Consider the following 21,915-nt stretch of genomic DNA (forward strand, 5'->3'; position numbering starts at 1 on the left):
TGTCTCGCCTCCTGTGGGGGCGTGGCAGGAGGAGCAGGGGGCTCTCCTGTCTTTCAGGACACCTGTTTTGGGAGAGTTTGAGAGTATTGGCAAGAAAGCTCTCTATTTTACCTGTGTCAAAGTGTCAAACTTACGCTCTTTGGCAGGGTTGGCGGCGTCGAAGTGGTCAAAGATTTTTGGTACAGCCTTGTCTCCTGTGGGGTGCAGGCGAAGCTTGTACAAACCCCCGGTCGACAAATGTACAGGGGACCTCCAGTGGAGGATTGTACATGGGCTTCTGGCTACAAAAGGGTATCTGGTGCACCTGGATCCAGGGGTTGGTGGGGTTTGTCCTTTTTGTCCACTTACGGAAACTGTTCACCATGTTTTTGCACAGTGTCACCGGTTGTCAGGGCTGTTTGGGTTGTTGGAGAGGTGGTTTCATGGGCTTGGATTGTTGTTCACTATGGACTTGTTTATTTTTTGTCCTCTCTCTCTGTCTCTCTCTCTCAATTTCGATGTGCTTTATTGGCATGAATGAATTAAAACAATATTGCCAGCAATAACACACAGCAAAATAAATAATTAATTAAATGAAATAATAAACTATAGCAACATTCAAAGACAACAGCTGCCTGCTGGTGCGATAAGCTATAATTTATGTATGATCTGATTAGTCGACTAATCGCAAAAAATAATCAGTGACTAGTCAATTATCAAAATCCACAAACACAATTCTGAGAGGACAGCTCTGGATTGGTTGAGACTGCGGGAAGTAGTTATCTCTTCAAGAAAACTACCTCCTGCAGCAGCAATGATTTTTTTTGGGTGGTGTTTATCAGTTGCTGCAGAGCCTTTCTGTCCATGGCTGTACCTCTGGCGAACCACACTGTGATGCAGTATGTCATCATAGTTTTGATGGCGGTGCGATGGAAGGCCACCAGCAGCTTCTGCTCCAGTCTGCTCTTCCTCAGGAGCCTCAGGAAGTGCAGTGACCTTCTTTATGACAACCGTGTAGGGCTGGATATCAAGTCAAATTTCAATTTCGATTCCGATTCTTAAGAATCAGAATCAGTTATTTTGGTTTGATTCAATTTGATCTGATCTGATGTCGATTTGGGTTAGTGTTATTAAAACTGTTTTTTTGAGCTGTAACCTGATTGTCTACTTCACAAAATTTGACTCTGAAAATGCTGGCAATAGTATTTCAGAGTGTTCTAAATTAAAATATTTTCCGGGGGATAATGGTCCCAGTCTCCCCTACAAAACTCACGTCTGCAGTACTCGCTGCGCGGCACACGGCAAAACACCGCGGCTGCGGGGGGGGGGGGGTGTCCCCCTAGTTCTCTTGTAGTGGGAGAACGCAGCTATGGGAAAAGCTGTCCCACAGTCCACACCAGAGAACTTTTGTGCGCTGTCCCACGGAAATGGCACAAAAGAAGAAAAAAAAAACTACTGTGTGAATTACATATTAGATTTTCTTTTCTTGCCCACAACAGCAGAGTCCCGGTAGTCATAATTGTCATCATTAAATGGCTTTGACAGAGGATGATGAATAAATTGTGGACACACTGTTTCTAAATCAGAACCAGTGGGCCCACAATCAATATAGAAAAATGATCATTTAATTTTCCAGTTACGCACCCTCAGAAACAGTGTAATGGCCCAACTTCAGTGTAACATTTTCAGGCACGCTCTTATAATGCTGGTGGGATAATATACAAATAATGAATGTTTATGAGTTCAATGGTACGAATATTTCATTAGGTGAAAGCTGGAACATACCATTCAACAAGGTGAAGCTGAGTTGAATGGTATGTTCCAGCTTTCACTGAATTAAATATTCATTCCATTGAAAGTATGCAAAAACATTCATTATTTGTTTTATATCATGGCTAAAATAGATCCTTGTCATTTGATATTTTATTAATTAATAAACAACAGAAAAGGGACTTATATTTTGGTGTTCCACTGCTGCTAAAATCCAAATTGTGACGTGTAGTCCAGTGATGCTGTGCACTGACTTTAGACTTCCATAAAAAAGACGTTGTGTAGTTCCTCAGTCCAGCCAAAAATCACGTTAGCTTTTCATGTGAACAGGTCTTCATGCATCCAAACGGCTTACAGTGGAGTGGATTTTGTGTGTGTGTGTGTGTTACAAGAGTTGGCAGCGTCAGTTAGCTCAATCAAATCATCGTGTCGTTGTCCCCCACACATGCGCGCAGGCACACACATGAAACCAGGTCGGTCGACTGTGTACAACAGCCTCCAGACAGCACAGTGGATTTGTTTTCTGTGTGTGTGTGTGTGTGTTAAAGAATTAGCAGCGTCCGTTAGCTCAGTCAATTATGTCTCGGGTGAGTCGTTGTCCCCCACGCGTGTGCGCACACACACACTACCTGGTTGGTACTTGCACGTGTGTGCACTAGAAAAAAGACTGTGTACGTCCTCAGTGCAGCGAATCAGAAATGAGTCCAGCATTTCTTTCCAACTTCCTGCCAACAGCCTCCAGACAGCACAGTGGATTTGTCTTGTGTGCGCGTGCAAGCAGTGTGTAACCTCTCTTTCACCTCACTGGGGCTATGTTTGATCCATAGAACTCCTACTAGTTACCACACCACCCAAGGAATAGCTTTCTGTTAGATTGACTGGGAAATCTCAACGTTTAACTTAAGAACATTAGCAGCAAGTTCAATAACGCCTCTGGATTTGTTGCAGGGATTCTGGTCACTTTATCCATTTCTGACCATTAAAAGATGAGGTTCACCAATAGAAGGAGGAAGTCTGCTTGTGCCTGCTGTTCTTCACTCATCCGCTGGTCCCATGAAGGTGGGAGTCCTCATTGATTTGGGGGCTGATGAGAGTTTTTTGTAACATACCTTGTACCAGAAATGAACCACCTTTCTGGAAATCCTAAAGGAACCGCCTAATGCCCTGAATGACTGGCTGCTGGCTTTGCTTACACACATGACTGCACCACTTCTGCCACAAATCCTAGGTAACGACACAGAGCATGTACAAGTTCCCATTTTTGACTTGTCACACACCTCTGTTGTGCGAAGGTTGCAGTGGCTCAAAAGACATAATCCAATAGGCTACCGGTTGCTTTAATGGATGGGAACCCTGTGTATGGGCGGCATAGTGGCTTAGTGGTTAGCACTGTTGCCTCACAGCAAGATGGTCGTAGGATTGCTTCCCACTTGATCCTTTCTTTGTGGAGTTTGCATATTCTCCCTATTTTTGTGTGGTTTCCCTCCAGGTGCTCCAGCTTCCTCCCACTTCCAAAGAAGTGGGAAAATGTACGTTAGATGAACTGGTGACTCTAAATTGACCGTAGGTATTAATGTGCTTGTTTGTCTATATGTGGCCCTACAGTTGACCGGTGGCCTGCCCATGGTGTACCCCGCCTCTCGCCCAATGACTGCCGAGACAGGCAGTCATTGGGACTTTGTCATATTTTGTGCTTCATAATGCGCCACACATTTTCAATTGGTGACAGGTCTGGACTGTAGGCAGGCCAGTCTAGTACCCGCACTCTTTTACTACGAAGCCATGCTGTTGTAACATGTGCAGAATGTGGCTTGGCATTGTCTTGCTGAAATAAGCAGGGATGTCCCTGAAAAAGACGTTGCTTGGATGGCAGCATGTGTTGCTCTAAAACCTGGATGTACCTTTCAGCATTGATGGTGCCATCACAGGTGTGTAAGTTGCCCATGCCATGGGCACTAACACACCCCCATACCATCACAGATGATGGCTTTTGAACTTTGCACTGGTAACAATCTGGATGGTCTTTTTCCTCTTTTGTCTGGAGGACACAACATCCATGTTTTCCAAAAACAATGTGAAATGTGGACTCATCAGACCACAGCACACTTTTCCACTGTCCATTTCAAATGAGCTTGGGCCCAGAGAAGACGGCGGCGTTTCTGGATGTTGTTGATGTTTGGCTTTCACTTTGCATGGTAGAGTTTTAACTTGCACTTGTAGATGTAGTGACGAACTGTATTAACTGACAATGGTTTTCTAAAGTGTTCCTGAGCCCACGCGGTAAGATCCTTTACACAATGATGGTTTTAATGCAGTGCTGCCTGAGGAATCAAATGTCAACGGGCATTCAGTGTTGGTTTTCAGCCTTGCTGCTTACGTGTAGAAACTTCTCCAGATGCTCTGAATTTTCTGATTATATTATGGACTGTAGATGATGGAATCCCTAAATTCCTTGCAATTGAATGTCGAGAAACATTGTTCTTAAACTGTTGGACTATTTTTTCATGCAGTTGTTCACAAAGTGATGATCCTCGCCCCATCTTTGCTTGTGAATGCCTGAGCCTTTTGGGGATGCTCCTTTTATACCCAATCATGAGACTCACACTTAGTGGCCTCAGTTCCCAAACGCTTACTGAGTGTTGTTAGAAGGAAAGGTGATGTAACACAGTGGTAAACATACCACTGTCCCAGCTTTTTTGAACTGTGTTGCAGGCATCCATTTCAAAATGAGCAAATATTTGCACAAAAACAATAAAGTTTATCAGTTTGAACATTAAATGTCTTTGTGGTGTATTCAATTGAATACAGGTTGAAGAGGATTTGAAAATCATTGTATTCTGTTTTTATTTACATTTTACACAACGTTCCAACTTCACTGGAATTGGGGGTGTATTTGCCTTTATGGTAGGAAGTCTTTTGCTGCTTGAATTATGCGCTGCCCTGACCTCCGGAAAATGGCTGCTACCAAAACCACAACCCCACATCTGTCCGTCATGATTAACGAGGTGGGCAAGTGTGTGTAAAATCTCTGACTGCATTAACTTTTGAACTTAAACGCAAGTGAAAACCATCTCGGAGCAATTTGTCTGCCCTGCAAAGGAACTGATGTTGGAGACCAGTGAATATTCACAATTGGATCTGGACAGTTAGAGAGTGTCACAATTCTGGCCGGCGCTGGTCGTCAATTCAGTTTTTCCTCTTTCTTTTTACCGTCACATGCCCCAGCTTTGATTTACTAGTTGTTTATTTTTCATTATAATTTATTCTGTTATGTTTTACGTTGTCACTTTTCTTTGTCACTTTTTATATGTTAGACATTGTCCAGTTCCATTATAGTTCTGTTCAGGTGGTTTGTGTTTTCACTGTTTATCATTTAGCTTTCATCTGTTTATTTTTGCTGTTCTCATTTCGGCTGTTTTCTGTTGTACTTTTATATCAGGTTTTGCTTTCTGTTTATTAGACTGTTCCTGTTTAGTTTTGCTTTAGTACTGAGTTGCTGATCAGTTCTCATGTAGTTTCTTTTTGTTCTCGTGTAGTTTCTTTGATTCTCATGCTCATGTTTGATTTCAGTTCATGTTATAGTAGTTTTACATTCTGTGTTAGCTCTGTTCTCAGTTTGCCCTCACGTCCATCTTATTATGTTCACTCCACAGCACTCCACCTGCTATTGTCTTTGTCTCACACCTTGATTGTGTCCACTCTGTGTTTTCTTTCACTGTCACTCTTGGCACCTGCTCACGCATCTCTGTATCCTACATCACTTCACTTTGTGCACTCTCTTCCTCCCCATCTTGCACAGTGTTTAATCTTTGTTCACTAGCCACGCCCCCTTTCTAGATTGTTCCTCACGTGCACCTTGTTAACTCCTGTCCTAATTAACCACCTCCCTGCCACCACTTCCCGCCTGATCTGGGAGTCTACATTGTGTGTCCAGCTGCTTCGGGTGCCTGGCACCCACCCGCCTTGTCAAAGAGGCTGTATTGGAATTCTGTGTCTCTCTGCCTAACCCAAACATGGCAGCCTTATCAGCTACCGAAGGTCAAAATGCCCCACTGTTTTCCTTCAGAAGGATTTCAACAGCCTTGGTGAAGCATTTGACTTCCTCTCCATTTGCCTTCCCCTACAGACTCTACGCACACACGGACAGAGACTGATAATATGAACTCATCTGCACACATGACGCACACCTCCCACCCCTACCCCTCCTTTGTGTTTCTGTCCCCACCCCTGCCCCACCTGGCCTCCACTCTGACACTCCTGGAGGCCGTGCGGCACAGCTGCAGCACCCCCCCACCCCCAAGCTCGGATGCATGGGACTCTGCTGCGGCCTACACTCACTTTAGCGTACATAAACAAATCAAATGTATATGTGCAGTTGTTTTAATTCTGATGTGCGCCATTATTACGTTCAACCAGTCATAATTGTGGATTAATTGCTGTATTTCTGAGGTAATTGGGTGTGAAGGAACCTTCTCCCTCGCCTTTCCTCTGCTCTTTACTACTTTCACAAAACTCAACCTTCACTTCATGAGAACAAGGGATGGAGATGAGTGAAAGACGTGAACTGTTTATAATGCATAACCTGACCTCTTTTCCTGACTTCTCACACCAATTAAAGACTGTTTTACGCACATAACTGAGTGGTTCCTTGTTAAGGCATCTTGAGTTGCACTACCATCATTACCGTAAATAAAGTTTGGTGTTGAAAGGCAAAACCTTGACTGAAAAGTAAAACATTGTCAAGGGACCTGGGTCCTATCCCAAACATCAGTGTGCCAGAGGAGTGCTCAACAGACAAATTGACTTTCACCTATAATCAATTTAGAGTTTCCAGTTCATCTAACCTGCATGTCTTTGGAGGTGGGATGAAGTCAGAGCATCTGGATGGAACCCACACAGACACAGGGAGAACATGCAAACTGATGCCCAGTGGCTGACGAACGTGAGAACAGACAGCAGCAACCAGTCAGAACAACCAGTCACTGTCATAGTAGCAGGTATCCAACAATGTGACTCAAACATGAACAGTTGGGCAACACCAGGACCTGACATGATGCTCGACTACTACCTGAAGAAGTTAACAGCACTTCATTAGTACCTGGCAGCACAAATGAATCAGCTGTTCTCATCCGGGTGTCTTCTGGGCTTCTGGGTTAGCTAGCAGCAAGTAGGACAATACTGGGTTTCAAACTACCTGACAATAACCTTCCTCTCTACAACATGGAAAGTTCCTGTCAGGCATCACAGCAACCATGTACATCAGGCACGACTGAGTACATGAGTGAAGCTCAGATGGGCATCCGGAACAACACCAGAGGATCAAAGTACCAGGTCAACAGAGCGACCTACCAAGACTCTTGGACCAGACAGACCAACCTTAGTATGGCCTGGATTTACGAGTGGAAACCTGTGACTCAGTGCCATGCACATTGATACTACAGTACTTGGCTCTATGAAAAACAGAATGCTGATTATTTTCCTCAGGAACTCAGTGCAGCTTTGGAAAAATAATGCTTAAAATTCTTGAGCCATGACACAAGTAACTATCAGGAACATGTGATATATGAGATAGACAGAACATACAACTCCCTCAGCCAGATCGTCATAAAGACTGGATATGGAGACAGGTTCAAGTTGGGGTGGCCATTAACCACGTTCTCTACATTGATTACCTGAACCTGTATGCCAAGAGTGAACAGGGCTGTGAGTCACTGATTCACCTCACCAGAATACTGAACATTGACTGTAGGAAAGTCAGTGTTATGTGTCGGACGCAGCTCGGAGAACCGACCAGCGTTTGAAGGACCCAGTATGAAATAAGCAGAGCACGGTACAAAGGCTAACTGAATTTAATACATAACAGTGATAATATAACAAAAAGGTGCGGCCTGGCGTGGTGCGCTCCCAGCAGCGCTAACGGTCCGGAGCCAGAAGCTGTTTCGGACCCAAGGACCCCGCCGACACCCCCCAGGTGGCCGCAACAACCGAGTCTGTGAAAGAAGGAACCATTATGTGAGTCCACACTCTACACACAGAACACTTAAAGGTGTACAAACAGCAAACACTTCCTGGCTTGATTACTGATCAGCTTCCCAACCTGCAGGCATGGAACATCCAGTTCCCAAAACTCCACTGCAGTGGAAGCTGATACATTACTAACAAACAGCTCAATACAATAAGGTGTGAGGGACACCACATTTACTGACTGTATAACTGTTAGTCACAAAATCTAACGTACCTCAGGAAGTGTGCTGACGAGCGTGAGACCTCACCCCCTCCTCTTTCACAGACTGTGCATCAAACCTGGACGTTCTCAGCATCCGCTGTTGATGAGATGGCTCCCAAGACGACGATCTCACCCGTCTGGTCACAAGGTCGAGTCTCTGGCAAATACACACTGTGCACTCCAGTCTTAAATGCCAACATGTTCCACTCCATCCAGATGCACCACAGCTGTGAGTCCTGACGAGTCGCAGGTGATCAGGGTGAGGTCCTGACAGCCTCAGCAACACAGCCACTCAGTCCCAAACGCACGCCACCTGGGAGGAAACCAAAAGACAAACAAACCGGCAGCCAGGCCCCCCCAGCCATATAACAGTACCCCACCCTCACGGGAAGCCTCCCGGCGACCACACACACCTGGCCCAGGAGAAACACCCCCCTCCAGGGACCATGGCTGGAAACCGCGTCTGCGTTCATCCTCCAACAGACTGGTTGAACTGGCTGCATCTTTGCCCTTGTTTCTGACAGTCTTAGCACAGGTGTGGCCAGGAGTTCCTACACCTGTGCGGTCAGCCTTTAACCAAACATGTGTGATTAGTCATAAAACAAAACAACCAAAACACCCCCCCCTCCCCAGGGGACCGTCCCATCAAACCCCAGGGAAGGGGAGAAAGGAAAAACAACCCAACCCAAGCCTACAAACAAAAATACTAAAACACCCCCCCCCCCCCCCCCCCAGAGGACCGTTCCATCAAACCCTAGTGAAGGGGAAAAAAGAAAAACCCAAATTTGAGCTCACAAACAAAAATGCCAAAATACCCCCCCTCCTCCACCCAAACGACACGTAGGGACCAACACCCCCCAGAGGGCCACCCGCCAGCTCCAGGAGTAATAACCACGGCCGAGGTCCCTCTGGGATCCAACGTCACCCACGGGGACTACCAGCGCCTCCCAGAGGACCACTCGTCAACCCCAGGAGACGCCTCCCCTCATGACTAATGGACCCAGCCCCGGCCGTCCACGGCTAGATGGACCCAACGCCCTTTCCCCCCCAGAGGACACCACAGTCAAACCCTGAGGGCGGAAACTGGGGGGGGGGGGGGGGAACAAAAAAATACCCCAACCCCCCCCCCCTCCCCTCCCGGGTGCAGAGGCCACCTGGGAAACGCCCAGCACAACCTAACTGCACCCCTCCAGCAATGCCGACACTACGGCACACCCGGCTGGAGTCAGAGGAGAAGAGAGGGCATAACAAAAAACAAAAAGAAAAAACAACCCAAGTACCAACCCCATCACCCCCCCAGGGGACCGTTCCATCCAACCCTGGGGATGTGAAACAAAAAGAAACAAAAGAAAAAACAAACAGACCAACACACAGTTGTTTGGGTCCCTGTTTGTGTTTTTTTTTTTCTTTTTTTTTGCAAAGGCTACAGGATCACACCCCCAGACAAATAGTGGACAACAAAAAAATAAAATCCCACACAAAAACCAACTCAAAAAACACCCACACAAAATGAACTAACACAAAACAAATCAGTGAGTTATACCGTCAAGCTCAACCAAATGGAACACACCTGTTCCTACTCAAGAGCTTGACGGTAACGTGATTCAGTCACCACAAGGGGGAACCAGAGTGCTAAAAATGAAAAAACCCCTTTGGCGACAGAAAAAAACAAACGAGCTGCTCTTATGTGCGCAGCTGAGTGCAACACACAACCAAAATGTGCTCAACTAAATAACGCCGGAGCTGATACAACAGACGCAGTAGTTACCTTTGTCCGGGGAAACGGGGCTACGACTGTAACACAGGAAGCCCAGCGACCCGTGCTAACAGAGCTCCGCCGTGCGCGTGAACCCATTACAAACGCACTCTTGCAGCTCCCGTTTACACCTCTTATCCGGTCGGAGTGTGACGCGAAGCCGTCGCCAGTCACACTCCACCACGACCCACGGATAAGGCACAACACAGGAACACGGCTGCAAGAGAGCACAAATCAGTATCCAGTAATGGGTTCTCAAACACGCACCTTCCGGGCGGAGAGCCCCGCAACTGATCCGGATAACCACTGAACGTCTGCTGCCGCCTTCCCGGCGCGTTACCGGCTCTGCTACCGCTGGGTCCGTGATGTTTGGCCAGAGACTACTGTTATGTGTCGGACGCAGCTCGGAGAACCGACCAGCGTTTGAAGGACCCAGTATGAAATAAGCAGAGCACGGTACAAAGGCTAACTGAATTTAATACATAACAGTGATAATATAACAAAAAGGTGCGGCCTGGCGTGGTGCGCTCCCAGCAGCGCTAACGGTCCGGAGCCAGAAGCTGTTTCGGACCCAAGGACCCCGCCGACACCCCCCAGGTGGCCGCAACAACCGAGTCTGTGAAAGAAGGAACCATTATGTGAGTCCACACTCTACACACAGAACACTTAAAGGTGTACAAACAGCAAACACTTCCTGGCTTGATTACTGATCAGCTTCCCAACCTGCAGGCATGGAACATCCAGTTCACAAAACTCCACTGCAGTGGAAGCTGATACATGACTAACAAACAGCTCAATACAATAAGGTGTGAGGGACACCACATTTACTGACTGTATAACTGTTAGTCACAAAATCTAACGTACCTCAGGAAGTGTGCTGACGAGCGTGAGACCTCACCCCCTCCTCTTTCACAGACTGTGCATCAAACCTGGACGTTCTCAGCATCCGCTGTTGATGAGATGGCTCCCAAGACGACGATCTCACCCGTCTGGTCACAAGGTCGAGTCTCTGGCAAATACACACTGTGCACTCCAGTCTTAAATGCCAACATGTTCCACTCCATCCAGATGCACCACAGCTGTGAGTCCTGACGAGTCGCAGGTGATCAGGGTGAGGTCCTGACAGCCTCAGCAACACAGCCACTCAGTCCCAAACGCACGCCACCTGGGAGGAAACCAAAAGACAAACAAACCGGCAGCCAGGCCCCCCCAGCCATATAACAGTCAGACTGGAAAAGTTTGGAGACTGGTATCAAACAGTGGGAAGGTTTTCCTAACTGAGTAGCTCAAGCTAGTATGAGACTCCTGCAGAAGGTAGGATTGTATATACACACAGGACAGGTCAATTCCATTCAATTTATTTTATTTATATAGCACCAAATCAAATCACAACAACACTGCCTCAAGGTGCTTCATGCAAGTAAGGTCTAACCTTACCAACCCCCATGAGCAAACACATGGGCGTCAGCGGTAAATCAAATCAAAACAAATCAAATCAATTTTATTTATATAGCGCCAAATCACAACAAACAGTCGCCCCAAGGCGCTTTATATTGTTAAGGCAAAAGCCATACAATAATTACAGAAAAACTCCACCGATCAAAACGACCCCCTATGAGCAAGCACTTGGCGACAGTGGGAAGGAAAACTCCCTTTTAACAGGAAGAAAACTCCAGCAGAACCAGGCTCAGGGAGGGGCAGTCTTCTGCTGGGACTGGTTGGGGCTGAGGGAGAGAATCAGGAAAAAGACATGCTGTGGAAGAGAGCAGAGATCAATCACTAATGATTAAATGCAGAGTGGTGCATACAGAGCAAAAAGAGAAAGAAACACTCAGTGCATCATGGGAACCCCCCAGCAGTCTAAGTCTATAGCAGCATAACTAAGGGATGGTTCAGGGTCACCTGATCCAGCCCTGACTATAAGCTTTTTCAAAAAGGAAAGTTTTAAGCTTAATCTTAAAAGTAGAGAGGGTGTCTGTCTCCCTGATCTGAATTGGGAGCTGGTTCCACAGGAGAGGAGCCTGAAAGCTGAAGGCTCTGCCTCCCATTCTACTCTTACAAACCCTAGGAACTACAAGTAAGCCTGTAGTCTGAGAGCGAAGTGCTCTGTTGGGGTGATATGGTACTATGAGGTCCCTAAGATAAGATGGGACCTGATTATTCAAAACCTTGTAAGTAAGAAGAAGAATTTTAAATTCTATTCTGGAATTAACAGGGAGCCAATGAAGAGAGGCCAATATGGGTGAGATATGCTCTCTCCTTCTAGTCCCCGTCAGTACTCTAGCTGCAGCATTTTGAATTAACTGAAGGCTTTTCAGGGAACTTTTAGGACAACCTGATAATAATGAATTACAATAGTCCAGCCTAGAAGAAATACGTGGTCTATTAGATAATAAACCAACCCTTTTATTTTTATTTGTTTTACTATATGGATTTGAATGACGTGCGATTACACCAATCATGCTTGAACCCTCGTGCGCATGCGTGAGTTTTTTCACGCGTGTCGGTGACGTAATTTCCCTGTGGGCAGGCCTTGAATGAGATGTGGTCCCGCCCTCTCGGCTGAATTCCTTTGTTTCACACGCTGCTTGAGACGGCGCGTGTTGCTTTATCAAAATTTTTTCTGGACCTGTGAGGAATATCCGAGTGGACAATATTCGAGAAATTAAGCTGGTTTTCGGTCAAAAGTTTAACGGCTGATGAGAGATTATGGGGTGTTTCTGTCGGTGTAAGGACTTCCCACGGAGCGGGACGTCGTGCAGCGCTTCCAGGCGCTGTCATCGGCCTGTTTCGACCTGAAAACATCCTAATTTAAGGCTTAATTCACCCAGGACGTCGTGAGAGAACAGAGAAGATTCAGAAGAGGCCGGCATGAGGACTTTATGCGGACATTCCACTGTTTAAGGACATTTTTTAATGAAAGACGTGCGCGCAAACTCGCCGAGTCGTTTCCGTGATGACTCGGCGAATCTGTGTGCACCGCGACAGGAAAAACACCTCCGTGTTGAAAACCATTTGTAAAATTCAGGCGGCTTTTGATGGCTTTCAACAAGTGAGTAACTGAGAAATTGTTTAACAGCTTGGGCATGTTCCAACTTGTCCGTTAAGGTTTCCAACAGAGGTGTTTTTCCTGTCGCGACCCCCCGCGGTCGGGTCCGGCCCGACATGTGACTCTGCCCACACGTTCTTTCATTACAAAATGTCCGTTAACAATGGAATGTCCGAATAAACTCCTCATGCCGACTTCTTCTGAAAGTTCTCTGTTCTCTGACGACTTCCTGGATCAACAGAGCCTGAAATGTGGAAGTTTTCAACTTGAAACGGCGAGACGCTGCCGCCTCGAAGCGCAGCTCGCCGTCAGGCGCCGTGGGCCGTCCTTACGGCGACACTACCAGACCAAAATCTCTCATCAGCCATTAAAATTTTTACCGAAAACCAGCTGAATTTATCGAATGGTGTCCACTCAGTTGTGCCTTATAGTTTTGAAAAAAATTTGATCAAACAAAGCAGCAGTCTCTGAGCCATTCCTAAACAATGAAAAAAACGACGAGAGTGTGGGCGACTCCTCACTCAAAGACTGCCCACAGGCGAATGACGTAACCGACAGTCGTGAAAAAACTCTCGCATGCCCACGAGGGTTCAAGCATGTCTGATGTAATCACACGTGATTCAAATCCATATGGTTTTTGAAAAAAATAATAAGGTCGGATACTTTTCTAATAGACCTCGTAAATGCATGAATTAGCTTTTCAGCATCACTCTGAGACAAGACCTTTCTAATTTTAGAGATATTACGCAAATGCAAAAAAGCAGTCCTACATATTTGCTTAATATGCGCATTGAAGGACATATCCTGATCAAAAATGACTCCAAGATTTCTCACAGTATTACTGGAGGTCAGGGTAATGCCATCCAGAGTAAGGATCTGGTTAGACACCATGTTACTAAGATTTGTGGGGCCAAGTACAATAACTTCAGTTTTATCTGAATTTAAAAGCAGGAAATTAGAGGTCATCGATGTCTTTATGTCTGAAAGACATTCCTGCAGTTTAACTAATTGGTGTGTGTCCTCTGGCTTCATGGATAGATAAAGCTGGGTATCATCTGCGTAACAATGAAAATCCCCATTTACATGAACAAATTGTAATCTATTAGATAAATATGATTCAAACCACTGCAGTGCAGTGCCTTTAATACCTATGGCATGCTCTAATCTCTGTGATAAAATTTTATGGTTAACAGTATCAAAAGCTGCACTGAGGTCTAACAGAACAAGCACAGAGATGAGTCCACTGTCTGAGGCCATAAGAAGATCATTTGTAACCTTCACTAATGCTGTTTCTGTACTATGATGAATTCTGAAACCTGACTGAAACTCTTCAAATAGACCATTCCTCTGCAGATAATCAGTTGGCTGTTTTACAACTACCCTTTCAAGAATTTTTGAGAGAAAAGGAAGGTTGGAGATTGGCCTATAATAAGCTAAGATAGCTGGGTCAAGTGATGGCTTTTTAAGTAATGGCTTAATTACTGCCACCTTAAAAGCCTGTGGTACATAGCCAACTAATAAAGATAGATTGATCATATTTAAGATCGAAGCATTAATTAACAGTAGGGCTTCCTTGAGCAGCCTGGTAGGAATGGGGTCTAATAGACATGTTGATGGTTTGGAGGAAGTAACTAATGAAAATAACTCAGACAGAACAATCGGAGAGAAAGAGTCTAACCAAATACCAGCATTACTGAAAGCAGTCGAACATAAAGATATGTCTTTGGGATGGTTATGAATAATTTTTTCTCTACTAGTTAAAATTTTATTTGCAAAGAAAGTCATGAAGTCATTACTAGTTAAAGTTAAAGGAATACTCGGCTCAATAGAGCTCTGACTGTTTGTCAGCCTGGCTACAGTGCTGAAAAGAAGCCTGGGATTGTTCTTATTTTCTTCAATTAGTGATGAATAGTAAGATGTCCTAGCTTTACGGAGAGCTTAAGAAAAAAACTCCCTCTGGTGATAATGAGGAAGAAACCTCAAGCAGACCAGACATAGAGGGGTGACCCACAGGCAACAGGAGTCATGATGAGGAAACAAAGAGGGAGTCAACATCAAAATACCACCAGAGAGTAAGCCTGTTCGGAACCTGAGAAACAGGTTCCGAACAGGGAACCTTCCGAACTGGAAACAAGTGCACTTAACCATTTGGTCACCACCCCTGCTCACAGATGTCAAGACATATAAATTCCTCAAAATGCATGGAGGGTTACACTCAAAGTCCAGCACCCCGAGAGTGTATGATCGATGAAAACATAGGAGGCAGTGGATAATAAGCAGCAAAGCCTCAATCCAGGATGAAACAAGGAGCTCTCAGGAGCAAATTAAGAAGCTACTCAGAAAAGATAATCCGCTAGGTGAATTCCTGAAACAGCAGAACATGGACAGTGGTGAGAAAGAAGACGAGAAATCATGGAAGACCAAACTCCTCCATATGACGTAACAGCAGCAGATTTACAAGGAGGCTGACATCAAGAAATCCTACCAAAGGCTGGAACAAGTGGGGTTGAAAGACAGCACAGAGGCAACACGAGAACCGGCCATAAGCACCAGATCCATAGAGGCAGCAATGGACCATAGCAGACGGTACACAAGGCAGTGTGCAAAGATCGCCATGAGACAGTCAGTGGTGTGATGCAAGACAAGACAGTGCGATGTAAGCCAGTCAGTGAACACTAGGCCTGGGTGGTTTCTGGAACTTCCCCAGTCCCCTTGGACTGTCCTGTGGTAGATTCCTGTGGATCTGGTGCTTGGCACCTGTTCTTGTGTTGCCACTATCAGTGATGTCCTTCAAACCAGACCTTTCAGGTAACTGGTAGTCATCTGATGGTACATCCCATGGAGAGGTCAAATCTTCCACTATGTCTTCTTTTCTCCCTCACCATGTTTGTGTTTGCAGTACTCACACACTGAACCAGCTTCTTGATGTTCTCCAGGGTCCGGTTTCATAAAGCATTCTAACCTTGTTTAGTCGACTAAACTCAGTCAAATAATCTTTTGATGTTAGTTTTGACTTTAGCACAAAGTGCTTATTCGGCTAAAGTTTTGCATGAGCCAACTAAAATTTTAGCCTGCTACAGAAGAGGCTAATCTTATTTTAGTTGACAAAACTTCAGTGTTTTGCCTTAAAAATGGTGGCTATCATGTAGCACTGTTTGATGGAGCAGGAAGGAACGAGAACGTTGCGTCAGAAGCAGGTGTTCCGGGACCAGAATAATCCACTGGAGATGTTTCTGGCCACCAAGGCCGGGAGCGCTTCTCCTCAGGGCCCGGTTCCGACCAACCCGAAAGTAAACAAAACTCTCTTGCATTGGAGGCATTTCTTGCCAATGGCGCTTGCGAGGCCGCTTATGCCCATGAAAGTCTTTGACTAACATAGCTGTTGATGGGACATAGAGATTAGAGGGCTAATGTTAGGCGACTAACCTTAGTCGGTTAAGTAAGATTACTAGATGAAAAGATTACACTGCTTTATGACACCGGGCCCTGGATTCTTCCCTATGCTCATAAGGTATTGGTTTTTCCTTCTGTTTTTGAACATCATAAATGCATGTTTGCTGATTTTCCAGTTGTGCACTGAGAGTCAGTGCCGGGGTTTTGCTGGTGCAGATGAGACACTCACTTGCTCTGCGTCTGCTTGGTGATGTTGCGAATTGTGGCCCCTTCTTTGCCAATAATCGCTCCAACATACTGTGTGGGAACCAGCAGTCTTAGAGGGATGTCAGCGTGCTGGGGTTTAGAGGGTGTCCCAGAGCTTGGAGACCCACCGTGGGGTCCACCACGAGGACCGTAACTGTGACGCCGGCCGTTATCAGGACCACGCTGACTCCCATCCAACTCAGAGGTGTCGTCAGGGATGTAGGAGACACGCAGGGCGCTGTTTTCAAACTGATACCCGTTCAGCTTCTGGATGGCTCTAAAAGTCACATGTCAAACAGGAAGTTGTGTGTAAAACATTAAATTCAGTCATTAAAACCAGGATATGCAGAGGGGGTGTGTCTAACTTTAGTATCTGGAAACTCATCATACAGAAAAACAATACAAAACAGAAAAATAAGGAATATGAAGACAAAAAAGGCATCAGCACCTGTTAAACTTCAACTTCAAACACAAGGAAAGAAAATATTGTGACATGAAGTGAAAATGAACATGGAGTTGTGTGTGAGAGAACGTACTGTCTGGCGTGTTCCCGGGACGCGTAGGTCACGTTAACCACTGCAGTCTCGCTTTCTGTGTTGACTGAAAAGACAAGAGATAGACGTAGACACAGACACATCTTCACAACTGAAAAAACCCACAAGATTAACGTCTTGGACACAAAAACCCGTTTTGATTTGAACACTGTTGGCAACATTTCGACGCTGAAACCGACTCCAAGCACTGATGCTAACGTCCAGTTTCAGCTGTTTACAACCAACAGTGTCCTCAGTGGCCACTGGACCCAGGCGGTGGCGGACACTAGATCTAGGCTTTGGCATCCACTAGACTGAGGCTTTAGGGCCCACAACATCTACGCTTTGGTAACCACCAGACGTAGGCATTATTATCCACCAGATCAAGGTTTTGGGGCAAATGAGACCTAGGCTTTGGCAGTCATCAAATCTTTATGATTTAAATAGAAGAAAATGAAAATGAAATGAATCTGGAGTTAAATGCCAAAGTAATAAATACAGACCACAGTTTAATCTGCTGACGGCTGCAAAGACCAGGATCCACGCTGGATGAATTGGTGAATGGACTGAATTTATAACATGCTTCTCCATCTGAATCAGGAACTAAAAGAGCTTTAATGATGCCTCACATTTGGCCATTCACTCACACATGCACACACACACACACACACACACACACACACACACATGCACACAGTCAAACATGTACATGCACACACGCACACGTAGTCTCTCACACACACACACACACACATGCACACACTCAAATGTGCCCATGCGCATTGTGCACACATGTACTCACACACACACACACAGGCAGGCACACACATGCTCAAACATGCACACACACACGCGCACACACATGCACACACTCAAATGTGTACATGTGCATTGCGCACACATGCACACATGTACTCACACACACACACACACACACACACAGGCAGGCACACACATGCTCAAACATGCACACACACATGCACACACGCATGCACATGTACACACACAAACACACACATGCACACACAAACATGTACACACACACAGAGGCAGGCACGCACACACGCTCAAACATGCACACGCACGGACATACACACGCACGCAGGCATGCACACACACGCACGCACATACATACACACACACGCAGGCACGCACACACATACGCAGGCACACACATGCACGCACACACGCAGGCACGCATATACAAATGTGTACACACACAGGCACGCACACACACAGGCACCCACACGCATACACGAACACACACATGCACACACAAACATGTACACACACACAGAGGCAGGCACGCACACACGCTCAAACATGCACACGCACGGACATACACACGCACGCAGGCATGCACACACACACGCACGCACATACATACACACGCAGGCACGCACACACATACGCAGGCACACACATGCATGCACATGCACGCACACACGCAGGCACGCATATACAAATGTGTACACACACAGGCACGCACACACACAGGCACCCACACGCATACACGAACACACATACACACACATACACACTCAAACACACGCACACATACACACAGCACACAGGCAGGCACACACACACACACATGCACGCACGCAGGCACGTACGCACACACACATGCACGCACGCAGGCACGTACGCACACACACACACACACACACACTACACACCCTGATAAATTTGGGGATTAAGGACCTTGTCCAAAGGCCCTTAGGGATTTTCTGGCCTGTCAGGGGTTTGAACCCAAGGACGGAGCAAGAGGGGAAGCCCAGGTGGCACTGGATGTCCCTGAAATCTGATTGGACACTGCAGGTGCCAACCCAGATAAATGACAGCACCACACGTGTGGTTGAAAGGAGCCAGCTGCATTTTGAAATGGGTGAGACCTATGGACTGCTAGGTCCCTCCTGTACAGTAGCTGGCACTGTGTACGACATTGTTCTAATCCACCTTACTAGGAGAAAAAGAAAAATCTTCTCCTTCAGCCAAATTTGAAGATGAACACGTCATCCAAACCACAGACTCCTAATGACACCAAAGTCCACCAAATTCAAGGATTCAAGGATTCAAAAAAAGTTTATTGTCATATGCACATAGGAACATGTTCCCTGCACAATGAAATGTATTTACTGCATTTTTACCCATCCTAATTGCCAGTTAGGAGCAGAGGTCGCCTTTTTTTGGCGCCCAGGGACCCAGCTCCAGATGTATATCCCTGCCCTAGGTCACAAGCAGGGCTGAGCAAACCTTGACCGGCCTCATGACACACTTAAACAACAACACACATAAGCCGGTCCGGTACATGAACACATATAAAAGCACACACAAGGAAAGAATTGGGAAAAGAAAAACCTCCATTGCTGCTGTGTTGAACTCACGCAGCACCACTGGAGAGCAAAAAAAAACCCCATAGCACAGAAAAACAGTCATAACAAAAAATAAATCACAACAGACGACAGCCGAGACTTGGATGTGTCCAGTGTCCAGACAGACAGCCCGGAAGGCCGCATGTGAGGCGCCATTGACAGGCCTTATCTGTCCATCCTGGGGGGGATCCCAGTCCTGAATCAGTCCACCAGAGTCTCAAGGTCCCACAGTCAACATCTCAGGACTGGGAAGGGAGGGAGGGAGGGGAAAGACGAAGAGGCGGGGGAGACGAGGAGCGAGGCTATCAGGAGTGTTCCTCTGGGGGGAGGATTTTATCCCAGTGGCCTTGAAGGACAGCTGGTGTTTGGAAACCAAACAGATATCCAGATTAACAGACGCCTGGCAGATTCCACAGTCTGAAACTTCAGAGTGGCTCCCAAATACATCTGAATAGAGGAGATGTGGTCTTACTGACGATCAAAGCGGTTTTCCAGTGCAGCCATTATCCCCGAGATGGATTCCAACGTGCGGTTGACACCCGCCGACTGAGCTGACACTGCCCTTCCAATCGAATCAATCATGTGGGGCAGCCTGGATGGGCCAATTAATGCCGCCTCCACCTTTTTAATTTTCCGGTAAACCAGTGCTATGGCCGCCCCACACATCAGAAACCCGGTCACCACAGCTCCAACTAAGTAAACATCTTCAACGTCCTCCACAGACAACGTGTACAGGAACATGACTTGCCACTTCCACTTTGGTGTCCCTGCGTTTGAACCCTGCGTGATATCACGGGATTTGACCACTTATGGGGACAGCCCACAGATTTACTAGATAGGGTCAACCTATACAAAAGGCCTGCCCCAAGCGGATCGCGGCCGCGCCGTCTTGGAAGGTTGAAGCGCTGCAGCGGTCTGGCGCTGTCAGTGTTAAATGCTCTGCGCTTGGAATCACTGTTGATTCTCTGGCCGACTTCTCCACCATTGTTCACATTTAAGATGTGAAAAAGTGTGCTTAGGTCAATTCAGATACGTAGATTCAATTTCTCAATTCAGATTTATCATAACTGTTGATCGTTTCTCTCTATAAGGCTGCGAATGTCAATAGAAAACTCATGTCATCAGTCAACTCTCTGGCTGATTCATCTTTTTTTTTCTCTGTGCTTTGACAGCGACGGATTAGAATGAAATCATTCCGTGCTGGACTGCAGCCCCCAGCTGACCGCACCCACCACCCGCTGAGGAAGGGCAACCACGTGGAACGCGTGGGTGCCGGGGCCCCCGCCCACCCGGTGGCTGCGCTCAAGCACCAGACCGCTGAGATCCCCAAACTGGCCGGTAACGCAACTCCTGAGCTCCTCATTGTTGCGGACAACTGACAGCAGGTGACGGGGAATGATACGAGACAGTGGACACGGCCGACTGGAAACGGCAATCCAGCACGGGAGGAGTGAGTCTTCACCTGGGCTCTGGCTTTACTGCCTGTTTTGCCTCTTCTGCACATGATTTTGTTCTAATCCTTCTAAACCTGTGTTCTTTTCAATGAAGCTTTCAATGGAAGTATTTTTTTTCTTTGAAAGTCTGTGTTTTGGTGTCAGTGTGTGTGTGTGTGTGTGTGTGTGTGCGTGCACAGCAGCTGTTTTAACCCCCAATTTAAACGGACATCTGGCTGAGTTTGAACAATATATAATCAGTATTAACCTTGTAGACTCTCTCAAATGTCATAAAACTGTCAATCTCTATAAGGAACTTTTTAAAAGAGAATTAATGTTGAATAATCCCTTAATTAAAATAATAAGCAGCTGACGTGTTTGAATCTGTATGTCAGCTGTTTATTGCCGCTAAATGGATGTGGAATGTCTCTGTGATGACAGATATATGTATTTAACACATTTTTCACACTTATATACAACACTTACTAGCGTTTTTAACAGGCTGTGTTTATGAGTAATTGCTGCAGGTGCATTAAACCTTCTCACAGCTGCTGCTTTTACCGTGACTGCATCAAAATGAACAGTTATCACATAACAACGAGTCATCACAACACAACATCACACTTGTGTAAACTTTGCAATTAATCTGTGCCTCAGCTCACTGAAGTGCACACTGGGGCGCTTGTAGTAGTGACGTCACCTGTCGGAAACACACGAGTACTCACAAGTACTTTGTTTTCGGACGTCTCTGTAGCTGTTTGCTGTGAATGCTACACTTTGAAAGCGGTCACGGAAGTGCACAAAGTAATCCCGGATGGTCACTAACAGCCTAAATCTAAACTGTTATGATTTCAGTGCAACATGTCCTTTAATATATTTCAACAATTGGAGACTCTGTTTGCAATTGATTGTCTGAGAAACAAATTAATTGTCATAATCTGTGGATGCCCTGAAATAGCCTTGGGCACAAGCAAGGACAAAAGTCTAGCTCCGGCCTGTTTGAACCGAGGATCCTCTGGTCTTCAGTCCATCATAAATCCATCTTCTAAATGCACTGATCCACGTCACAGGTTTCAGCAATCATTTTTAGAATCGATTAATCTTTTGCTTATTATTTGACTATTTGATAAAACCAACCATTAGTAGTCTAATGAT

General features: G+C 46.0%; 1 protein-coding gene across 1 annotated transcript in view; it reads right to left on the reverse strand.

The window, feature by feature from the left end:
* igf2bp1 (insulin-like growth factor 2 mRNA binding protein 1) overlaps positions 1–21,915 on the reverse strand; it is a 268,477-nt gene that overhangs the window by 141,542 nt on the left and 105,020 nt on the right. Inside the window, exons 5-6 of the mRNA XM_034190879.1 lie at positions 16,956–17,019; positions 16,403–16,696 (exon numbers count right to left, since the gene is read on the reverse strand). Coding sequence (XP_034046770.1) covers positions 16,403–16,696; positions 16,956–17,019 — 358 coding nt within the window. The remainder of the gene's footprint in view (positions 1–16,402; positions 16,697–16,955; positions 17,020–21,915) is intronic.

The sequence above is a fragment of the Thalassophryne amazonica genome, chromosome 16 (assembly GCF_902500255.1).
Source record: "Thalassophryne amazonica chromosome 16, fThaAma1.1, whole genome shotgun sequence".
In the NCBI taxonomy this organism is placed as follows: domain Eukaryota; kingdom Metazoa; phylum Chordata; class Actinopteri; order Batrachoidiformes; family Batrachoididae; genus Thalassophryne; species Thalassophryne amazonica.